This window comes from Balaenoptera acutorostrata, chromosome 6 (genome assembly GCF_949987535.1).
Source record: "Balaenoptera acutorostrata chromosome 6, mBalAcu1.1, whole genome shotgun sequence".
Taxonomy (NCBI): Eukaryota; Metazoa; Chordata; class Mammalia; order Artiodactyla; family Balaenopteridae; genus Balaenoptera; species Balaenoptera acutorostrata.
In genome coordinates, this window is record NC_080069.1 from 103,487,293 (window position 1) to 103,508,512 (window position 21,220).

The 21,220-nt window shown below is 34.1% G+C and overlaps 1 protein-coding gene across 1 annotated transcript in view; it reads right to left on the reverse strand.

Annotated features, from left to right (window-relative positions):
- SHOC1 (shortage in chiasmata 1) overlaps positions 1-19,216 on the reverse strand; it is an 87,952-nt gene extending 68,736 nt beyond the window's left edge. Inside the window, exons 1-4 of the mRNA XM_007178212.2 lie at positions 19,172-19,216; positions 16,289-16,409; positions 12,481-12,568; positions 4,873-5,057 (exon numbers count right to left, since the gene is read on the reverse strand). Of these exons, the coding sequence (XP_007178274.2) occupies positions 4,873-5,057; positions 12,481-12,568; positions 16,289-16,409; positions 19,172-19,216 (439 nt within the window). The remainder of the gene's footprint in view (positions 1-4,872; positions 5,058-12,480; positions 12,569-16,288; positions 16,410-19,171) is intronic.
- Positions 19,217-21,220: the final 2,004 nt, after the last annotated feature.

The following is a 21,220-nucleotide window of genomic DNA, read 5'->3' on the forward strand; positions in this document are numbered from 1 at the left end:
CTGTTGGAGCCACTTGAGGGCAGCATCACACCACAACTAATGTTCTTTATAACTATCAAAGGTTTTACCAGGGGTGTTACTTCCTTATATTCTAAGAAATCCAGCATACCCTGGATTTCTTACCTTATTACCACTAGTATATGTACCAACACAGATATGAGGAGACTGTTTTCCTCTATTGTAGAGGAGTGTTAAATTGTCATGAGGAAACAAAATTTTGGCTAGTTAACTATGAAAAAAAGCAGAAAGAAAGAGGTCTACTGATAGGAAAGAAGATAGGGTTATTCTTTGCAGAAGATACTTTTGTCTACTTAGAAAACCCAAGATAACGAAATGAAAACAACTGAGTTCACTAAAGTGTCTGATAAAAAATTATAAAATCAATGGTTTTCAAATATATATATATATATATATATATATATATATATATATATATATATATATATATATAAACCTAGTCAAAAATTAATGGAAAAACTCGTTCATGATGGCCACAGATATGCAAATATTGAGGAATAAACATAACAAAAATGTGCAGAAAGTATATGGAGGAAACCGTAAAATGTTACTGAGGAGCATTATCAATCAATCAACCAATAAATAAACTTGAAGAAAAGGCAAGATAAACCATTTTCCTGGCTAAAAAGACTAACTATGGTAAAAATTCTAAAAGGTACCAATAACATTTCAATATCTCAAGTGGTCTGTCTTGGAACTTGGAAAACTGATTACAAAGTAAGTCTGGAAGAATATAGACGCGAGAGTAGGAAAAAAATGAGGAGACTATTAATACATGTTACACTAGTGTATTAAATAGTTAAAACTGTATGATACTGACACAGTAATAGGTAAATCAATAGAACATAATAGAAAATCCAGAAACAAACAGTAATGTGGATGAGGATTTGGCATATGATGTAAGTGGCATTTCTAATCAGTGGGGAAAGGAAAGAGTATTCCATAAACAATATTGGGACAACTGCCAAAACATTTAGGAAAAAAACTTTTTATTTTTACTTTTAAACATATGCTAAAATCTTGAAGAAAACCTCAAACAAAATATGAATAAATATTTATTTAATCCAAGGAAGAATTTTCTCAGTATTAAAAACAATGAAAGAAATCATAAAGGAAACATTGACAGGACTGGTTAGGTTCAAATTAAATATATTTGGGGTTATTGATATCTTTGATACATAAAGATAAAATATAAGAATAGAAAAAGAGACAAAGGAGAATCATCTCACAACATAAAAATATGCAAATGAACATTAAACACCAGTAATTTAAAAAATGCAAGCAAAAATATAATTTTTTGCCCATCACATTGGATAAATGTATTACAACATCAAGAGTAATGATGATAAGGCTGGCATGAATAGGGTATTCTCATACCATGCTAGTGGACATATAGCCAAAAAATGCTTACATCAATAATTTCATTTCCAGAAATTCACTCTAAGGAAATAATTGGAAATGGAAACATAATGCAAAAAATTAAGAAACAGAAGCCTCATTAAATAGAGTTGGGAGATGATCAGGGGAAGATCTCATGCTCTGCTATGATAGCAGAGCCCAACAGAAGAAGGAAGACGCCTCTTCTTTCCTGGCAAGGACTCAGCCAATGAAAAGCCATAGACTCTTTGTTTACTATAGCCCTCCCAACTTCCTTTTCCCCTCTATAAAAGAGTTCCCCCGTTGCTGGGCAAGGACTTACATGTGGCTCACCATGGTTGCAGACCTGGAATTGCAAGTCTCTGCTGATCCCAAATAAACCCATCTTTGCAGGAGAAATATCTGGCAATCTATTTATTTCAGGTCCACAATACATTTAGGAACGTACTTTAAATTAAAAACAACATTAATTGGGAAATCTATAATACATTAATAAGATTAAAAGCTGCAGTCATTAAAAGCCATGATTTGGAAGAAAACTTAAATATATGGTGAAATGTTCCCAAAATACTGTTAACATTTAAAAATACTATAAGGCATATACAATATGATCACAATAGTAAAACAATTTTGTTTAGATTATAGGATTATAAGTTTTTAGTAAAGGGACATTCTATATACTTATGATGTAGGAAAACATAAAATTCATTAATAAAATTTTAAATGAATGAGGACTGATAAAATTCAGTCCTCATTCATGATCAAAAGCTCTTAGCAAACTCAGAATAGAAGAAGCTTCCTCAACCCAATAAAGTATGTAAGTTTTTCTAACGTTTCGCCGTTGAAAATGATGTAAACATTGAAATAATGTTTACATCATTTTTAATGGTGAAACAAATTATTTCCTTTACTATCAAAACAAGACAAGGATGGCAACTATTACTGCTTCTATTGAACAATGTACTGTAGATCCTAGCCAGCACAGTAAGACCAAAAAAGATATAAATGTTGTAAAGGGAGAAACAGATGCCTAATGAAATCACTATCTCGAAGAGAGTCTTCCCACGTTCACTGCAGCATTATTCACAATAGCCAACAACCTAAGTGTCTGTTGAGAGATAAATGGGTAAAGAAAATGTGATACACACACACACACACACACACACACACACACACACACAGGGAATACTGTTCAGCCTTGAAAAAGGAAATCCTTCCATTTGCAACATGAATGAAACTGGAGGGCATTATGCTAAGTGAAATAAGTCAGAGAACAACCAAAACTACCACATGTATCACTTATATACAGAATCTAAAATTTTTTTTTAATTAAAAAATAAAAAGCCAAACTCATGGAAACAGAGGGTAGAATGGTGGTTGCCAGGGGCTGGAACTGGGGTGTGGGGGAAATAGAGAGAGGTTGGTAAAGGGTACAAACTTGCAGTTATAAGTAAATAAGGTCTGATGATCTAATGTATAACATGGTGATTATAGGTGATAATACTGTAGCGTTTAAATTTGCTAAGAGAGTAGAACTTAAGTGTTCCCACCAAAAAAAAAAAAAAAAAAAGAAGAAAAAATAAGGTAAATATGTGAGGTGATGGATGTGTTAACTAACTTGATGGTGGGAATCCTCTCATAATGTATACGTATATCAAATCATTACATTGTACACTTTAAATACATTACAATTTTATTTGTCAGTTATACCTCTATAAAGCTAAAATACATGTGGGTGGTTGATGAAGCTAGGGGGCTGCTGCTTTTTACTATAAACATTGAATAACTGTGTGACTCTCTAAACTATGTACATGTACAATTTTTAAAACTTAAAAATTTGTATTTGTTTATATATTCCTGGGATGTCTAAAAGGATATTCATAAAAATGGTTACATTTATTGACAAATAATATGTGAATATTATAGAAAAATTAGTACATATCAACAAACCAACAAACAATAAAAAAAATACCCACTGTTTTTATGTCTTAAAGAAATATATGTTTGGAATTAACTTATAATTTAGTAATAACTATATTTCTTATAAGACAGAGCAAATTTACAGTATCAATTGAATCTCAAAGTATAATACATTCCTTTCCATTTAGACAGTGAGACCAAAGTATCTATAAATCTGGTAGCAATCAATATAACTGCAAGGAAAATAAATGGAATTGCAAATTTAAATTTATAAAGTGACGTCAAATGACACAGGATCCTTAAGGAGATATAGGATATGGACAATTCATATGTATTTGGGAAACTCAAGCATATTTTCATTCGGTGTATAATAGTTAAAGAAGCTTCTGGTTCTAGCTGATGACAGATATTATGAAATTTGCCAATAGATGCTTCTAGCTTGCCCCATTAATATAATAACAGTTGTGGTTGGGTAGCCTGTTATTTTTTATATATCATATCTTTACATGTACATATATATAATTTGATCCCCACAAAATTGTTTATAAGAAATTAAAAGAATGAATTAAAAGAAATTATAGAAGAAAATTGAAAACCATAAACTTTTTAATAACTGTCAAAATTGTGCCACTTTTTAAGAGTAGATTTAGACTATGATCAAATCTTCTGACTCCAAATTCAGTCTCTTCCTATTATAGCATGCTCTCAAGTTTAGTCTTTAATGCAATCTCTATCTTCTCAAACTGTAAGAGGGATTTAACTCTCTCTATATCACACACATATTTACCAACACTAAAAATTTTATACACCATTTATGTATATACATAAAAACAGCACTAGAAGAACCAAATTATTTTTCATGTTCAAGCTAAAGCATGTCTTAAATGATAGTAGCAATTATATAATGGAGACATAAGTTTTTCAATATAAAAAGGGAATAGGTTGTTATACATACAAGAAAGGTAGTTCTCAGCAAGTTTTTACACAGTTGGAAAAATTTATCACCCTCTAGTAAGATGAGAGATTTGGAATATAGTTTGGATAAAATGTATCTTTAATTATTACTTACTGTAAATTTGTAAAAACGGAGTGAATTTCTTGACCTAATACTGCAACTCTTCTATCTCCACTTTGAATTATGGTTTCATATAAATTAGATAAGATTGAAAATCTTTAGCATATTTGGGAAAATAAAATATAACTATCACTTAATAATCTACTAATTTAATGTTACACCAGACTGCTGTGTCATCAGATCTGTACATAGATGCTAATATCATTATAGCAATATGTTGTGAGCAACCTATGATCAAACCTCTGAGGCTATTCTGAAGCTCAGCACACTTAAACTCCAAAAACAACTACATTTACAAAAAGGGGATTAATATGAAAGAAAATATTTCACTAATGTAAAACTTAGAATTACAATTTTGTGGGTGAATATCCTTAGCAAAATAAAAAATTTAAAAATCCAATAAAAGAAAAAAAATCACCAAAATGAACATTTGTATATTAGTAAGAAATGTTTTATAACAATGGAAATAACAAATGTTTTACCTTGCTTCTGTGCTTGAAGTAATGGACATTTTTCTAAGCCGTTGACAGGTGTAAAGACTTCATTGTAGTCCTTATGGGTATATAAGCTGGCTTCTTCTACTTCAGTTTGGGAGTCTGGGTTTGGACTTGGAACAATTTCCTCAAATTCACAGCTAAGCTTAGCCACCATTCCTGTAACTGTTTTCCTGTGACTTTAGAAAATTACTGATTTTGTGTATGTCCTATTTTAAAACATCTTTATTAACAAATAGTATATGTTCACTCTAGAAAATTACCAAATTCCAACAGATCCAGAGAAAAATTACCCATAGCTCCACCATTCAAGAGATGAATTTTAAAATTTTGTATTTTCTCAATTATTTTGGAATATTTTAAAATAAAAGTGTATTCAAGTACATAGTATTCTGTAACCTGTTCTTCTTCTGCTAAACAATGAAGCATGAGCACATTTATATGTCAATCAATGTACAATTCACTCCATTTTTGAGTGGATGAACAAGAACCCATTGTATTGGTAAATAATAATTTATTCAACCAGTTCCCTAGTATTGGAAATTTAAACCTGTAATTGTTTGCTATTATGAGCAACAATGCAAGGAATATCTTTGTGCACCTGTCTAATCGTTTTCTCAAAACGCAGTTCCTAAAAATGGAAATGATGAGGTTAAAGATACATAGATTTTTAGACTTTGCCATGCATTGCCAAAATGCCCTTGTGCTGGATATTGAATGTCTGTTTTTCCATGTCATTATCCAACTTTTACATTCTGTTCTACAACCTAGGAGACTGATCTCTGTGAACCAACTAGGCTCCCTTGCTCTGTCTTCTGGTTGCGTTCAAACAGTGGAAGCACTGGCAGGAGATCAAAGATGGGAAAACAAACAGGTTGAAATATTATTCTTTCCAAATCTTTCCCTCCTGGGCCACAGTTTGGAGAAGTGGCTGCATTCTTCTACCAACAGTTACATCTTTTATCAGACAGCCTCTCTCCCATAGCTGTAGTTCTTACTGTTTTGGTTACTGCTCCTTCAAGCTTAGGGTGGTAACAACTTCCAGCTGTTGTTAGTCCTGGGAACTTTTTTTTTGGCTCCCTTGACCCTGCCTGTACCTTGCCTGTTTCCTGATTGATCCAGGTATATCTGCCATTGTCCATATCATTGGGGTATTTGGACTTACAAGAGATCTTTCCACTGATTTTTGCAACAGATAAATATATTATTGGCAATTTAGCTACACATTCTGATATACATTTTTTATGATATCCTAAAATATTTTAGCCTTAATAATTCTCTGTACAGACTGAAAGAACCAAAATCAATATAATTCCCCAATGTAATTAGAGAAAAATAATGAACATGTCATACCCAAATCATATATAGAAAAATCTCTAAAGTTTCTGCTTTACTCTTTAAGAAAATACAAGGTACAAGAAAAAATATTTCAACTCACCCAGGTCCATATTACTCAAAAGAACACTGATTCCTATGTGGATCTTTATAGACTTCTAAATTTAGTGCTTAGATAACTGCTTTTTAAAAAAATAAATATTACTGACAGAGTCAGTACGTTATAAAAATCCTTGGTACTATAGTTTTGAGAAAACCGCATCAATTCTCTTTCCCTAGATATAAGTGAACTGTAAAGACCAGTATTTCCTGGATCTCCTCCTTGTCCAATATTATCTATTCCTTGTTCATTGGTGCCACTCCCTCTGCCTAACTTGTAGTGCTGATGTTTCCCAGGCTTCCAGTCTATATTGTCTTTGCTTTCTTTCCATATCATTCTTTTTGAGTAAATTAATCCACTGCAGTTCACTAATTCCTTAACTTAAATGAAATATTTATTGAGTGTCTACAATGTGCTAACACCTCTTTAGGCACTGGGAGTGGAATGGTGAACAAAACAAAGTTCTTGCCCTCATGAAGTTTACCTGCTAATGGGACAACAGACAAATATATAAATAAGTAAATAACATAATGCCAGGTGGTGAAAAACTGTTATGAGTGAAATAAAAAGAGGTATTAGAACATCAAGTAACAGCCAGAGGGTTGACAAAAGGTATATTTTAGAGAGTGTAGTTAGTAAATGGCCTTCTGAGGAGCTACAGCTACCTGAATAATGGTAGGGAGTAAGCCATACAGAGGCTTAAAATAGGGGAGCAAGGTTGGCATAGTCTAAGAAAAGCAGAAAGGTCAGGGTGACTGGAACTGAGTAAGATTAGATAGGTGGGCAAGGATCAGATCATGTTGGATCTTACAGGACTTGGTAAGAACTTTGGATTTTATTCTATGTGAAATGGGATACCATTGATGAAATGGATAAACCACCAATAACTGAGACATTTCACGATCTGATTTATGGCTTTAAAAAAAAAATCACAGGCAAACTCTTAGAAGAAAATATAGGAGTAAATCCTTGTGATTTTGGTTGAGGTAAAGCCTTCTTAGATATGACACCAAAAGCACAAATAACAAAAGAAAGAGTAGATAAATCAAACTGCATCAAAATCTAAAAATTTTGTGCTTCAAAGGATACCACCAAGGAAGTGAAAAGACAATCCACAGGAGAAAATATTTGCAAATCACATATCTAATAAGGGACTTGTATCTAGAATACATGAAGAACTCTTAAAACTCAATAATAAAAAGGCACATGACACAAGTTAAAAATGGCAAAGGACTTGAATAGACATTTCTGCAAGGAAGATATACTAAAAGCCAATAATTACATGAAAAGATGCTCAACATCATTAGCCATCAGGGAAATGCAAATCAAAACTACAATGACATGCAATGAGCCACCCACCAGGATGTCTATAATCAAAAAGACAGATGATAACAAGTGTTGACAAGATGTAAATAAATTTTAACTTCATATACTGCTGGTGGGAATGTACAATGATACAGCTGCTTGGAAAACAGTCTGGCAATTCCTCAAATAGTTAAACACAAGGTTACCATATGATCCAGCAATTCCACCATTAGAGAAATAAAATCATATGTCTGCACAAAAACTTGTCCACAAATGTTTATAGCAGCATTACTCATAATAGCCAGAAAGGGGGAAAAAATATCCATCAACTGATGAATGGATAAATAAAATGTGGTATATCCATAAAATGGAATATTATTTGGTTATAAAAAATGAAGTGCTGGGAATTCCCTGGCAGTCCAGTAGTTAGGACTCCATGCTTCCACTGCAGGGGGCAAGGGTTTGATCCCTGGTCAGGGAACTAAGATCCCTCATGCCACATGGCCAAAAAAAAAATAGTGTTGATACATACTACCAAATAGATGAAACTTAAAAACATTATGCTAAGTGAAAGAAGCCAGTCACAAAAGATCACATACTGTATGTGTGATACTGTGATTTATAACATGAGATATATATTTGGTCTTCATATCCGTTTCTAGCACAGATCTCCTAAAGCCATTGGAATTTCCTAAGTGATGAGAGCGATAAAGTTATCTCTGGTTATGTGAATAAGGTGACTTTTGGAAAGCACCTAAGGATGGGAACTGGTTGCCATGAGAAACAATCATGTGAGTAGAAGATTGTAACTTTCAGTTCCACCCTTCTGACCTCCAGGGAGGGGAGAGGGGCTGGAGGTTGAATCAACTGCCAATGACCAATGATGTAATCAATCATGCCTATGTAATGAAGCCTTCCTAAAGACCCAAAAGGACAGGGTTAAGAGAGCTTCCAGGTTGGTGAACACACGGAGGTGCTGGGAAAGTGGGGTGATGGGAGAGAGTATGGAAGCTCCATGCCCTTTCCCCATGCCTTGCCCTATGTATCTCTTCTATCTGACTGTTCCCTTTTGTAGTAAACTGGTAATCCAGTAAGTAAAATGTTTCTGTAATTCTGTGAGTCTATCTAGCAAGTTGATTGAACCCAAAGAGGGGGTTGTTGGAACCTCCAATCTATAGATGGTCAGTCAGAAGCACAGGTGATAACCTTGCAAACGGCATCTAAAGTGTGGGGTGCGGGGGCAGTCTTATAGAACTAAACCCTTAACCTGTGGGATCTGATGCTATCTCCAGGTTGATAGTGTCAGAATTGAGTTGAATCGTAAGACACCCAGCTGGTGTTAGAGCATTGCTTCATGGTGTGCGGAAATCACCACCAGCGCCCCCCCCTGCTGGGATTGGTGTATGATTTTAGTTAGATTCCATTTAAAAGAAATGTACAGAATAGGCAAATCTGGAGAGGCAGAAAGAAGACTAGTGGTTGTCCGTCCAGGGTAAGGGGGAAAGAATAGGGAGTGATTGCTAATAGGTACAGAATTTCTTTTGTGTGGATGAAAATGCTCTAAAGTTGATTGTAGTGATGGTTGTACAACCCTGTGACTATATTAAAAACTGTTGAGCTGGACACTTTATTTTTTTAATTTTTAAAAAAAATTTTTAAAGATTTTTTTGATGTGGACCATTTTTAAAGTCTTTATTGAATTTGTTACAATATTGCTTCTCTTTTATGTTTTGTTTTTTTGGCTGCAAGGCATGTGGGATCTTAGCTGCCCGACCAGGGATCGAACCTGCACCTCCTGCATTGGAGGGCAAAGTCTTAACCATTGGACCACTAGGGAAGTCCCAGAGTTGGACATTTTAAATGGGAGTTATATGGATATGAATTTTATCTCAATAAAGATGTTATATAAACCAAACCAGAGTATAGGGTGTGAAGTCATACAGACTACGGTTTGAGGGTTTGAATCCTCACTCCAACTATTGACTAGCTACATGTCTGTGGGCAATTGACTTAATCTGAGTCTTAGTTTCTTACATGTAATGTTGGGATTGTAATACCCATCTCACATAGTTATTATGAGGTGTACATGAACTAAATATATGTGCAATGTCCTGTATTCAACTGCATTTATCTGAATGCAGCAAGCCACAGAGGAATAGAGAATGTTGTTATATGTTCTTCCTCTTGCTCTAGTTGGCCATGAGCTCTGTCCTGGAAGCTAGGAAGCTTACTGCATGGTTCTCCATGATCTTTTTGCATTTTGCCCTTGTGCCCATAATTCAGTAGCCTCAACTCCTCCTTTAGCCTGTCCATTAAGATATCTTCATTTTTTTCAAATTTCTATATTTACCCTAATATGTATTTATTTGTTAGGAATTTAACATGTCTTTTCAAGTATGCTGGTGGTCTTTTTTAAAATAAATTAGAATAGTTATTATTTTTATTAGTGCTCTGTTGCAAGTTGCATAGCTTTGACTACAGTAGCTAATTTTCCTGTATGCCCTGTTATTTTTACTGTGCAGTTTTGAAGAACATAAGGTTTTTTCAGGACACATGGCAGAAAATGCCTATATATGTTAAAACAGTATACTAACAAATTAATAAAAGTAAAAAAAACTGAGGTCTTAGAATCAATATTAAGAAGTAACAAAACAGGAAGAAGAAACAGAGGTGAGAAAGAGAGGACAAGCAAGGTTTAGGAAATCTAGGTAGTGCTAATGATCAGAATGTTTACTCTTAATCTCCATTAGGTAATAAAGCTCCCAAATTTAAAATTAAATTTTGATATGGGAAATCTCTAAACCTTCTGCTCAATTTTGCTGTGAACCAAAAACTGATCTAAAGAGTAAAGGCTTTAATAGCCTTAAATTTCACTTTGAGACAAACTTGAAATTAATGATGGCTAAAACACACACAAAAAGTCCCAAGGCTAGAAGGTCATGGCTAGTGAGACAGTTTCACAATTCATCAGGGACTGAGGCTTCTTTTGTTCCACTCTGCCATTCCTAGATTTAGTTCTTATCCTATATACTCCAAGGTGGTTGCTGGAACCAATTGTTACATCTGTATTCTATCAATAACATCAGGAAGGAGAAAAGTGAGGAGCAAGACACACCACTTCCTTTTAAGGACATCCCTCAGAAATTGCATAAGCCTCTTGTGCTTATATGCTTTGGGAAGAGCTCAGTCACGTGGCTACAGGGAGGCAGAGAAATATAAATTTTATTCTAGGTGGTGCCACGGATTCCACCTTCTTTGCCATGGACGTGATCTTGGTACTGCAAAATGGAGGGTCAGATAGGATGGGGTGCCCATTCCTTCAGGGCCTCGCATTTCTCTCATACAGGAATCTTTTGTTTGAGCCTCATCATTGCCTTCGTTGAGTAATTATTGCACATTTTTGCCTCTATTCAGACGGGCTGTTTCCTTTGCCTGAAATGCGTTCTCTCAAGTTAGTTTCTCCTACTTTGTCCCGCTCAAGCTCAGTCCCTGCTTCTTTGTGAAGCTGATCTCTCCTGCTTATAAAGGCACAGCCCTACCAATCTAACTCTTAGGGTGAAAAGAAATTCTAGAGAGCATCGTGTATCTTGTAACTCAAAGTAGGCTCCTGGACCAGCAGCATCAGCACACTTAAGAGCATATTAGAAGTGCAGAATCTCAGGTCCCAACACAGACTGACTGAATCAGAATCTTCATTTTTAATAAGATCCTCAGTGATTCATATGTACATTAAAGTTTGAGAAACACTGACTCATCATCATTATACTGAAACAGAAAGTGAGGATCAGAGAGAGAAAATGACTTGTTGAGGAGTCAGTACTTGACTTTTCAAATCAAGTCTACATCTTTTATTTCATAGTGCAGAGCTCTTTTCACTACACCTTTCTGCTTCCTCCCTGCTCTACAGTTTAGTCATGTGATAGATACTTTGCATTGACCTTATACCTTGTGAAAGACCTTTTGATGGTCATTTTATATTATCATTTAATTCTTAACATTGTTAATTTTTTCTGCTCATATATTATCTTCCTAACCTGATTTTTAAATTCCTAGATGACAGAAATAGTATATTGGGCTTCTCTGTAACTAAGGAAAACTTAAATTACTAAAACTGGAAATCTGAACAATAACTAAATCCTTCCTGGGTCTGATCAGCACTCTTTGCATGAAGTGAAGCAGCAGAGTAAATTATTTATATTTGCACTAAAATCTCTACTTTATGTCTACCTGAACATCATAGAATGGGTTAGATGTTCTTCCTCATATTATGCTCTGTGTTCCTATCTCTGGCATTGTACTTCCACATTCTATTGTAATTATTTATTTATAAATCTCTATTCCCTATTTTCTTGTGTTCTTTGAGAGCAGAGACTGTATCTTATTCATTTTTTATCCTGTATCCAGCATACAGAATGGTATCCAATAAATATCTGATGAATGACTGAACTAATAATAAATAACGTTTTGACAAAGTATGTTAGAAAACAACCTTAATCTGCATTTCTACTACAGGGATTAAAAGACTGATTTTAATAGAAAGGATTTTTTATAGACTCTTTCCACCAAAAGTTTACTTATTGTTAAAAGCATAATAGCGTCTTGGATTTATTTCTGTCTTTTGTAATACAAATGCATAGAAAAGTGTTAATATGTGATAAATGAGGGAAAGATAAAAAAGAGGCTGTAAATCATTTCGATTAACCCCTCCTTTGTGGTTCAGACTAGGGCTTGTTTTTTGGATAAAAGAAGAAAACCTGTGAGGATATAAAGGAAAGGATCTTCTCTCTTAGGTGTCTGGAGAATTTACTATTCATCTTCTAGATGTAAAGGGGAAATTTGGGATTAAGGACACATACTTCTCAAGGAACTCCTCCACAAAGAGATTTGCTTTCCGTTGATCCAAGGCTGAGATGTCTGTCATTCCCCTAACTGAAACAGCTGAAACTAGAAAGGAGAATGGTAAACGTTAGCTTCTGGAATTTTCTTTTAAACTTAATACAAGGAAGCCAAACATTCATCTTTTACATTATGGTGTTATCTTTATTTGTTCACAAATGTAATTTTTTCAAAGTTATACCAGATTCCAAATATTTAAATAATCATTCTCATTATTACAACCCTCACTAAAAAAAAAAAAAAAAAAACAACCCTCTCTACCACAGTCAGAACAATATCACCTGAACAGAGCATCCTCATTTTTACAGCCTCTCTTTTGCTTATACAGCACTACCATCCTAGATAATCCTGTTCAACAGCTTATGTAACTTCTCATAAAGCCTTTATTTACCATTCCAGCTCACTCTGATACATTCCCCTTGAAGGGCCATAATATTGTCAGTGGCACTCACTTCAGTACTTAATCATATACAGTCATAGTTTAAAATTTTATGTGTATCTATAGCTTGTCTCCCAAATTAGACCCTCGGTTCCTTAAGTAGAGGGACCACGTCATATGCTAGTGTCAGAAGCAGCAACTGAGTGAAGAGGCAAAGGACCTGTATTCTACCGAAGCGTTAGCTCTTACTATTCCTGTTACCTTGAACAAACAACTGAACATCTGAGTCTGTGCCTCACTGAAAAATATAAAAGTTTAGTGGTTAAGAATACAGGTTCTGGAATCACCCTGCCTAGATACTTATACTGCTACTTATTAACTGTATGATCTTGGGTAAATCTCTTAACCTCTTTCTATCTCAGTTTCCTTATCTACAAATTAGGAACAATAATGGCCTTTTCAAAGTGTTGTTGTAAAGATTAAATGTGATAAGACATGTAAATTGCTTAGAATGGTGCCTGACATGGTGTAAATGCCTAATAAATTTTGGTGTTATTGTTACTATTATTTTTAAAAAGAAGAAAAGGAAAAGAAATAGGAAAAATAATTAACTCATTTTTTTTCCTTCTATAGTTTTAGAGAAGCATTTGATGAAAGCTACTCTCTACCTTATTTCCAACCTGACTGAGACCTTCAATCCACTGACCCTTCCATTTTTACAATATATTCATCCTCCCTCATGTCCTCACTTCCTTTCTCATACAGCTTAGGTTCCACGGCCAGTCTCATAATCACTCCCTTACAAAGACTCTTAATTCCCTTGCCTCTCTTTCCCTTATACCAACTTAGGAAACCCCCTACTCTTCACTTTGTATATGTACACTAGAACAGCTGAAAATTATTTGGCAAAAAAAAAGCCATTCTGAATAAGCTCACTTGAGATTTTGACCATAACTTTTAAATGGGCATCCAACATTGACAGATGATAATGGTAATTCATCTTAATATCCTTCTTAATGAAACTGACTTTCTCATTCTTCAGGACAACTATGTGACACTCCCCCCCCTCAAATTTTTGATACTCATCCCCCTACCCACTCTCTATGTCCTTGCCTCCACACAAAAACTTAGTACAAATAGAAAAGAACGACCTCATCTTCTATCACCAATTCTAACATGTCACTAGCATAAGTACCTACAAACCCTGCCTTCCTATCCTATCATAGTGGAAGAACCATCCTGGCTTCTAATACCAACTCCTCCCATTGTGCTCTTGATACTATCCTCTTTTACTAAGTTATCCTTTTTACTTCCTGCATCATCATTTTCTTTCTTTTTACCAAGATTATTTCCATTGGCAGACAAACATTTTATAGTCTCTTTCCTTATCACACATATTTTTAATTCGCACATCTAAAAAAATAAACTCTTTACCCTATTTCTCCCTTCAGCTAATGCACCTCTATTTTTCTATTTACCGTCATAGCAAAATTCTTCAAAAGAGTTGTTTATAACTACCATCTCACATCCCACTTCACATTCTCTTCTCAACATACTCTGATCAGGCTTTCATACACAATATTCCAGTGGAACCGCTCTTACCAAGGTCATTAATGATCTACATTTAGTTAAGCTAATGGTCAACACACTATTCTCATCTTACTTGACACTTTAACAGGGACCAATGTTTTTGACCACTTCTTCCTTCTTGAAACACTTTCTTCTTTAGACTTCTACAACACCACACTCTTCTGGTTTTTCTACCTCACTTGTCTTCTTAGCTGGGTTCACCTTCTATATCAGCCTTTTAATGGTTGGAGTGTTCTACTGCTTTGTCCTAGGCTCTCTGCTCTATCTATACTCATGCTCTCAGTGACTTCATACAATTCTACAAATGAATGTGCAGTCTACATATCAATGACCCCAATTTGAAACTCCAGCTGTGCTCAAGATTAATATAACCAATTGCCTCTTGATGTCTCCACTTAGATGCCTAATAGGCATTTTAACCTGGCCAAAGCAGAGCTATTGACTCCAGCCACGAATTGGCTTCCCCACAAGCCTTTCCCCATCTTAGGAAATAGCACTGCCATCCACCCAGTTGCTCGGGTCAAAAACCTAGAAGAAACTCTTTATTCTTCTATTTTTTTTTTTAACCCTCTCACTGTTGGCTGGACCTCTAAAATAATCCCAATCTCAACCACTTCTCACATCTTTATTACTATAAGCCTAGTCTAAGGTACCATCTTTTATGTAGAGTATAGATTCACCTAGTAGTCTAGATTCTGAACCATACCAGTAGCTTCCTGATTGATTTTCTCGCCTCTACCCTTGCCTCCCAATCCCTACCCCTTCCAACCTCCAAACAACCAGAATGGTTTTTCTAATACAAAAATCAGGTTATGCCACTTTTTCTTAAAACTGTCCAATGACTTACCATATCAGCCATAATATAAACAAACAAACAAACTCCATCTTATGGCCTTCAAAGCCTCATATCTTTCAGAACTTGCCTACTTGTCAGATGTCCCCTTTTTTCATTAAGTAGTCATGATGGCCTAATTTTCTGGTCCTTACACACATCAAGTTTATTCCTGAGTCAGGAACTTTGCATTTGCTTGAAAGGCTTCTCCCCTATATCTTTTTATGGCTGCTGTTGTCTTATTACTCAGATCTCAACTCAAATGTCCACCTCTTCATTGTAGTCCTACCCTAACCATCTTAGGAAATAGCATTCCCTACTCCTGAAATTTCATATAACATTACACTATGTGTCTTCTCTATACATTTATCAATACCAAATATTAGTTTACATATTTAATGGTTTTATTGTTGCATCCTCCTTACCTGTCTGAAAACCCACTGAAGGCAGGGACTATTTCTATGTCTTATTAGTAACTGTGTTCTTAGCACCTGTAATGGTGCCTATACAGAATACAGGGTAAATAAATGTTGTTAACTGACTTGTATCCTCCAGGGAGGCTAGTCTTTCTTAAGTCTATGACATGATAAAAGCAAAAGATGGTATTTTGTATATATACATTTAAAAAGTTTTATATTCAGTGTATTATTACAACTTAAAGTAGCCTTCCTACAGTTGAACAAGATCCTATTATAGTACAACAAATGTTACAATGTTAGAATATTTTAAGACTTCATCACCTACATATCTTTTATTTGTTCTATTCATATCTAGTATAAGCTTTCCAGTTCCTTACTTTGTCACCTAAATTCTGTCATAAAAATATTAATTTGTAAACTTCTTGGAATTCTGATATGAATACAATTTTATATAATGAGAAAATCATTGCATTTTCTTAACAATTTATTATGCTAAACTCTGAAATACTTTTAAAAATAGATTTTTAAAAAATAAAAATAAAACATACCTCTTGTCCATGGCCTCCTAAATTTATTATCAATAACTCTTGCAGGATAATTTTCATCTTGATATAAACATGAAGGGATTCGAAGCAATAAAGCTCTGCAAAACTTCTTTCTAACTACATTCTATGTAAGAAAGTAAGATTATAAAATCTTTTAATATATAGATAGTGGATTTAAAATACTTATCTGTCAATATTCAGAATATTAAAATTCTCTATTCTTTCAATTTTATATTATTTTTATTTAAAGGTAATACATGCTCACTATAAAATATCTAACACAGAACCACATAACTGAGAAAGTCAAGGTCCCTAGTCATATCAGTAATAGTTTCGTGTATTTTCCTAGATACTTTCTTTTCTAGATTAGGCTAAAATGTGTGTGTGTGTGTGCGCGCGTGTGACAAAAAAAATGGAATCACATCATTTATATACCATTTAGCAATGTGCTGTTTTTCACTTAATAGTATAATATGGCCATCTTAACTTTTGTTTTCTACGTCTTTGCAGTTTCACTTGTGACATCCAGCAAATATGTTACTAATTTTTAAAAAAATCTAATAATTAAACCTTAAAAGGATGTTAAATCAGCTAAGTAAGCTTATAAATCAAAATTCTCTATACTTGGGTCTGCCTTTAGTTTCCTGCTTTATTTCCCATTACTCTTTAATACTAACTGTAGTCTTTAAATAGATCAATTACTACCCCATTAACATTTAGTGGTCACTTCCTCATCAACACTGTGGTCTACACTGTGCCTCTGAAAAATGCCCTGATACTCTTCTCTAGCTATCAAAATTCTATTCATCTTTCAAGGCTCATCTTAAGCAATATTTCCTCTATGAAGCCGTCCCTCACTGACTCTCAACTTCCCACAGAATTCATTATTCTATGTATTTGGACAAATGATAGTTTCTTGCATTACTTCCCAAGAGTTTTATGTTTGCTGAAGGTATAGTAACATATTAAATAAGAGGTCTTGGGGCTTCCCTGGTGGCGCAGTGGTTGAGAGTCCGCCTGCCAATGCAGGGGACACGGGTTCGAGCCCTGGTCCCGGAGGATCCCACATGCCGCGGAGCGGCTGGGCCCGTGAGCCACAATTACTGAGCCTGCGCGTCTGGAGCCTGTGCTCCGCAACAAGAGAGGCTGCGATAGTGAGAGGCCCGCGCACTGCGATGAAGAGTGGCCCCCACTTCCCACAACTGGAGAAAGCCCTCGCACAGAAACGAAGACCCAACACAGCCATAAATAAATAAATAAATAAAATTAAAAAAAAAAAAATAGAGGTCTTCATTATCTAAGAATAAATGGTACAAAGAAAAGCTCAGTTAAAGTAATTTATATAAAATGAGGACCAAAGATTCATAGTAAAAAGGAAAGAAAAGCTTGATTGGAACTTTGTCTAAAAAATGAAATAAAATTATAAAAATTAAAATTTATATTTAATGAAATTTTGTTCATAGTTAGCTTATATTTATAACTGATTTTTTGTCATAATTTCCCTCAAAACTGTATTATATGATGATATGCATGATACTAATCATTATTTCACCTTTGATCATAAATATTTCTAGAAAATATTTGAGGATTTAATCAAATTTTCCCAAGGCATCTCTGACTCCTTTGATATTCAAACCATTCTCTTTCTCTTGTCTGTAATCTGGTCTAATTTTGTAAAATCTTCATCTGATAATAGCTTTACCTGTTATTTGAGTGGTTCTTCAACACTGTTTTCACGAACTTTACAAAACCCAGTATCTTTTGCAAGATTTGCCATTGATTAGTATATTTGTATTGTATCATGGCAAGAAACTAAGATATCAGCAAGAAACTAAGATACCATTGGCGAGGATAAAAGTTTGAGGATGTTTGAGTATAGACTAATTTTGCAAGTGGATAATATATTCATAAATATTTGTGTAACAATGACCTCTGATTCCCTACCATATATGTGTTATAATGATACATTTGCCTTCCTCGGTTATGAGGGAATAAGAAAACCTGAAGATACCTATATACCTTTTTTATTTCCTATAAAATATAACACAGTTTTAGTTATAGTGGAGCAATCCTGATAGATGGGGGTCAAGGTTATAAAGAAACCCAAAATTTAACTTGTTAATTAAGATCATAATTAAGATCATAAGAACTATGAACTGTTGTGTGACAACTATTCTAATTAGTTTCTTTTTTCTTTCTTTTTTTTTTTTTTGCTGCACGACATGCGATATCTTAGTTCCCCCACCAGGATCGAACCCATGTCCCCTGTATTGGGATGGCAGAGTCTTAACCACTGGACCGCCAGGGAAGTCCTTAATTAGTTTCTTAACAATGTGCCTGGTTTGAATTTCAGCTTTGTACAAGCTATTTAACTTCTCTAGACACCATTTTTCTAACCTGTAAAACTGTAAAACCTGATAAGATAATAGTATCTTCCTCATGGAGTAGTTATGATCATCAAAATGATATAATCCATCAAAAGAGCAAGTGATCAAATGATATAATCCATCAAAGAGCGAAGTATCTGGCCCATAGTAAGTGGCCAATACATACTGTTACTGTCATTTTATCATAAAGATAACTGGGATTGCTTTTTCCCCACTCTTCTCAAGATCACTCAAGATCATTCATAAAAGCAGTCCAAACTTGTCAAGAGTTTCTATATTTTTTCCTGCTGACAGCTTCAAATTCATGTTAAATTGTCAATAATTTCCTTCCCAAAGTAGCATTTTTAAGGTATATTAAAAGTGGAAAGTAATTTTAAATGAATTTCAAAGTAATTAGACTAAGGATTACTGAAAAATGATCATAGTCATATAGTGAATGTAGATAACACTTTTATATCATAATTTTTAGTAAGTAGGTAGTGATCCAGTAACACTCTACCTCATATGAATAGTCTATTGCGCAATATTTGAATGCTGGAAACATGTCTTCTTTCTTTGGAAGCAGTACAAATTTCAACGTCCGGAAATATAAAAATTAAAAGTAAATGTTGGTAAAACAGCAAAGCTAGGAGCAGAAAACCATTCTTAATCACAAAACATTGGTTCATTCATTTTAAAAAAGGCTCTGAATGATAAAAATTTAACTATGAAAATAACATTTATTACTATGATTTAAATCTAATATGAAAATAATATATATTGGTATAAAATTGTTCATATATTTTTTCATACTATTTTATCCATACAACTCCTAGTTGGTGGATTGCAATATATTTAATGTGATCATTTTGTTGCAAAAGAGGCTGGGGTTCACAAGACTGATAGAGTGATTTTCTCAGGATAACTGTATTTCCTAAGTGGTCTCGAAATCGAATAACCAAGGGCAAAACTGTGCTGAAGCAGTGGAGTAGGATTTGGAAAATTCCACTCTCTTAGAAAATAAAAAGTCTGAGTTAGAATTCCCTACTACCTCATTTGGAATAAAGCAACTATGGTATATTATTTTTAGGTCATTGGGTCATTATTAGTAAATCAACAAATTCACCTAATGAAGTAAATTTTTTTTTCTTTTCCATTATGGTTTATCACAGGATACTGAATATAGCTCCCTGTGCTATACAGTAGGACCTTGTTGTTTATCCATCCTATATATAATAGTTTGCATCTGCTAGTCCCAGATTGTCTCAATAAATTTTGAATGCTGAATGAGTCCAAAATGGTTCTCATTTATGTGAGAATCAGAGGAATTACAGCTTAGAATATTTACTCTAGGACACAGTCCAGTTTATCAGAAAGTTCTTAGCATTTTGATCAATCATTTAAAATGTTTTTGGGAATTCAGATATAAACTAGAAGTTTTCATACAGTAGTAGTTTTTCAGTAAGCTTTCAGTGAATGAAATATACATTTTAATCCAAATGGTGTTGCCTTAGTTTCATTATCATTTAAAATCTGTTTGAGGTTTACCTATTTCCAAATAGTAAAATTGCTCTCCAGAAGAACTGAAGATCTCATTTATGTTAATTGGCTATGAATCTATTCCTATTTTCAGTTATCGTCAAGTGAACATTCTTAACTACTCAATTACTGGGTTAAAAATCTAAGTGCAAACTTCTTAATATAGAGCACAATTATTTTATTTCACTAATGAATCAGAAGACATTTTGGATATTATAATAAGCATTCCAATGAAAACAAACCCAATAAGTTATATGAATACTTTTTAATGTTGTTAGATTCTGTGATATCAACAAATGTGGGGAACACAATAGTGTTGGTACCCTCTTTCACTCTTACTTAATGCCAACATAAGCATCTTCTAACTGGTGATTACTTCTCTGGAAATATTTCCAATCATTGTACTTTCATACCTTTTCCATACAGAGTATCACTGATCTTTGAAGCAAATATTGATTCTAGAATTTCTACTTCTTGATATTGCACTTTCAGGAAAAATTATCTGAATGTGCCCAATAGTAGAAAAAGTTAAAAATCAACCAACTCTACCTCGTATATCCATTCAGTTTATTGTCAGCGTTTATCTTAAATTTTCCTTTCTTGTGAAGCCTAATATTCTATCAGCTTTGGATTCATCACTCTCATCAACTACCTTAAACAATAATTACTGTTGTATTGAAGTTAGTCATTTAAATTCATGCTAAATGTATAGTACTTAAATAAGATACCGGACATCATATACATTCATAAAATTTCTTTCATCTGTCAACTGTATTTCATTGCATTACAGATATTTGAATCCATCTCATAGCGGTGGGTGGACAGGAAGAGAGAGAAACTGGCCTTACTTCTAAAATCCAAGACAAGGGGGAAAACAAGCAAAATCATGGTTAGAGAGAAGGTATCTTAAAATAATCAACTTCTGAATTGCAGCAATTCCTGAAATAGTTTTCCTTACATATTCCTAAAAATTTTATTGCTCCTGTGCTACCTGCTGACAGGACTCTGTTGGGTCAGAATAGAAATGCAT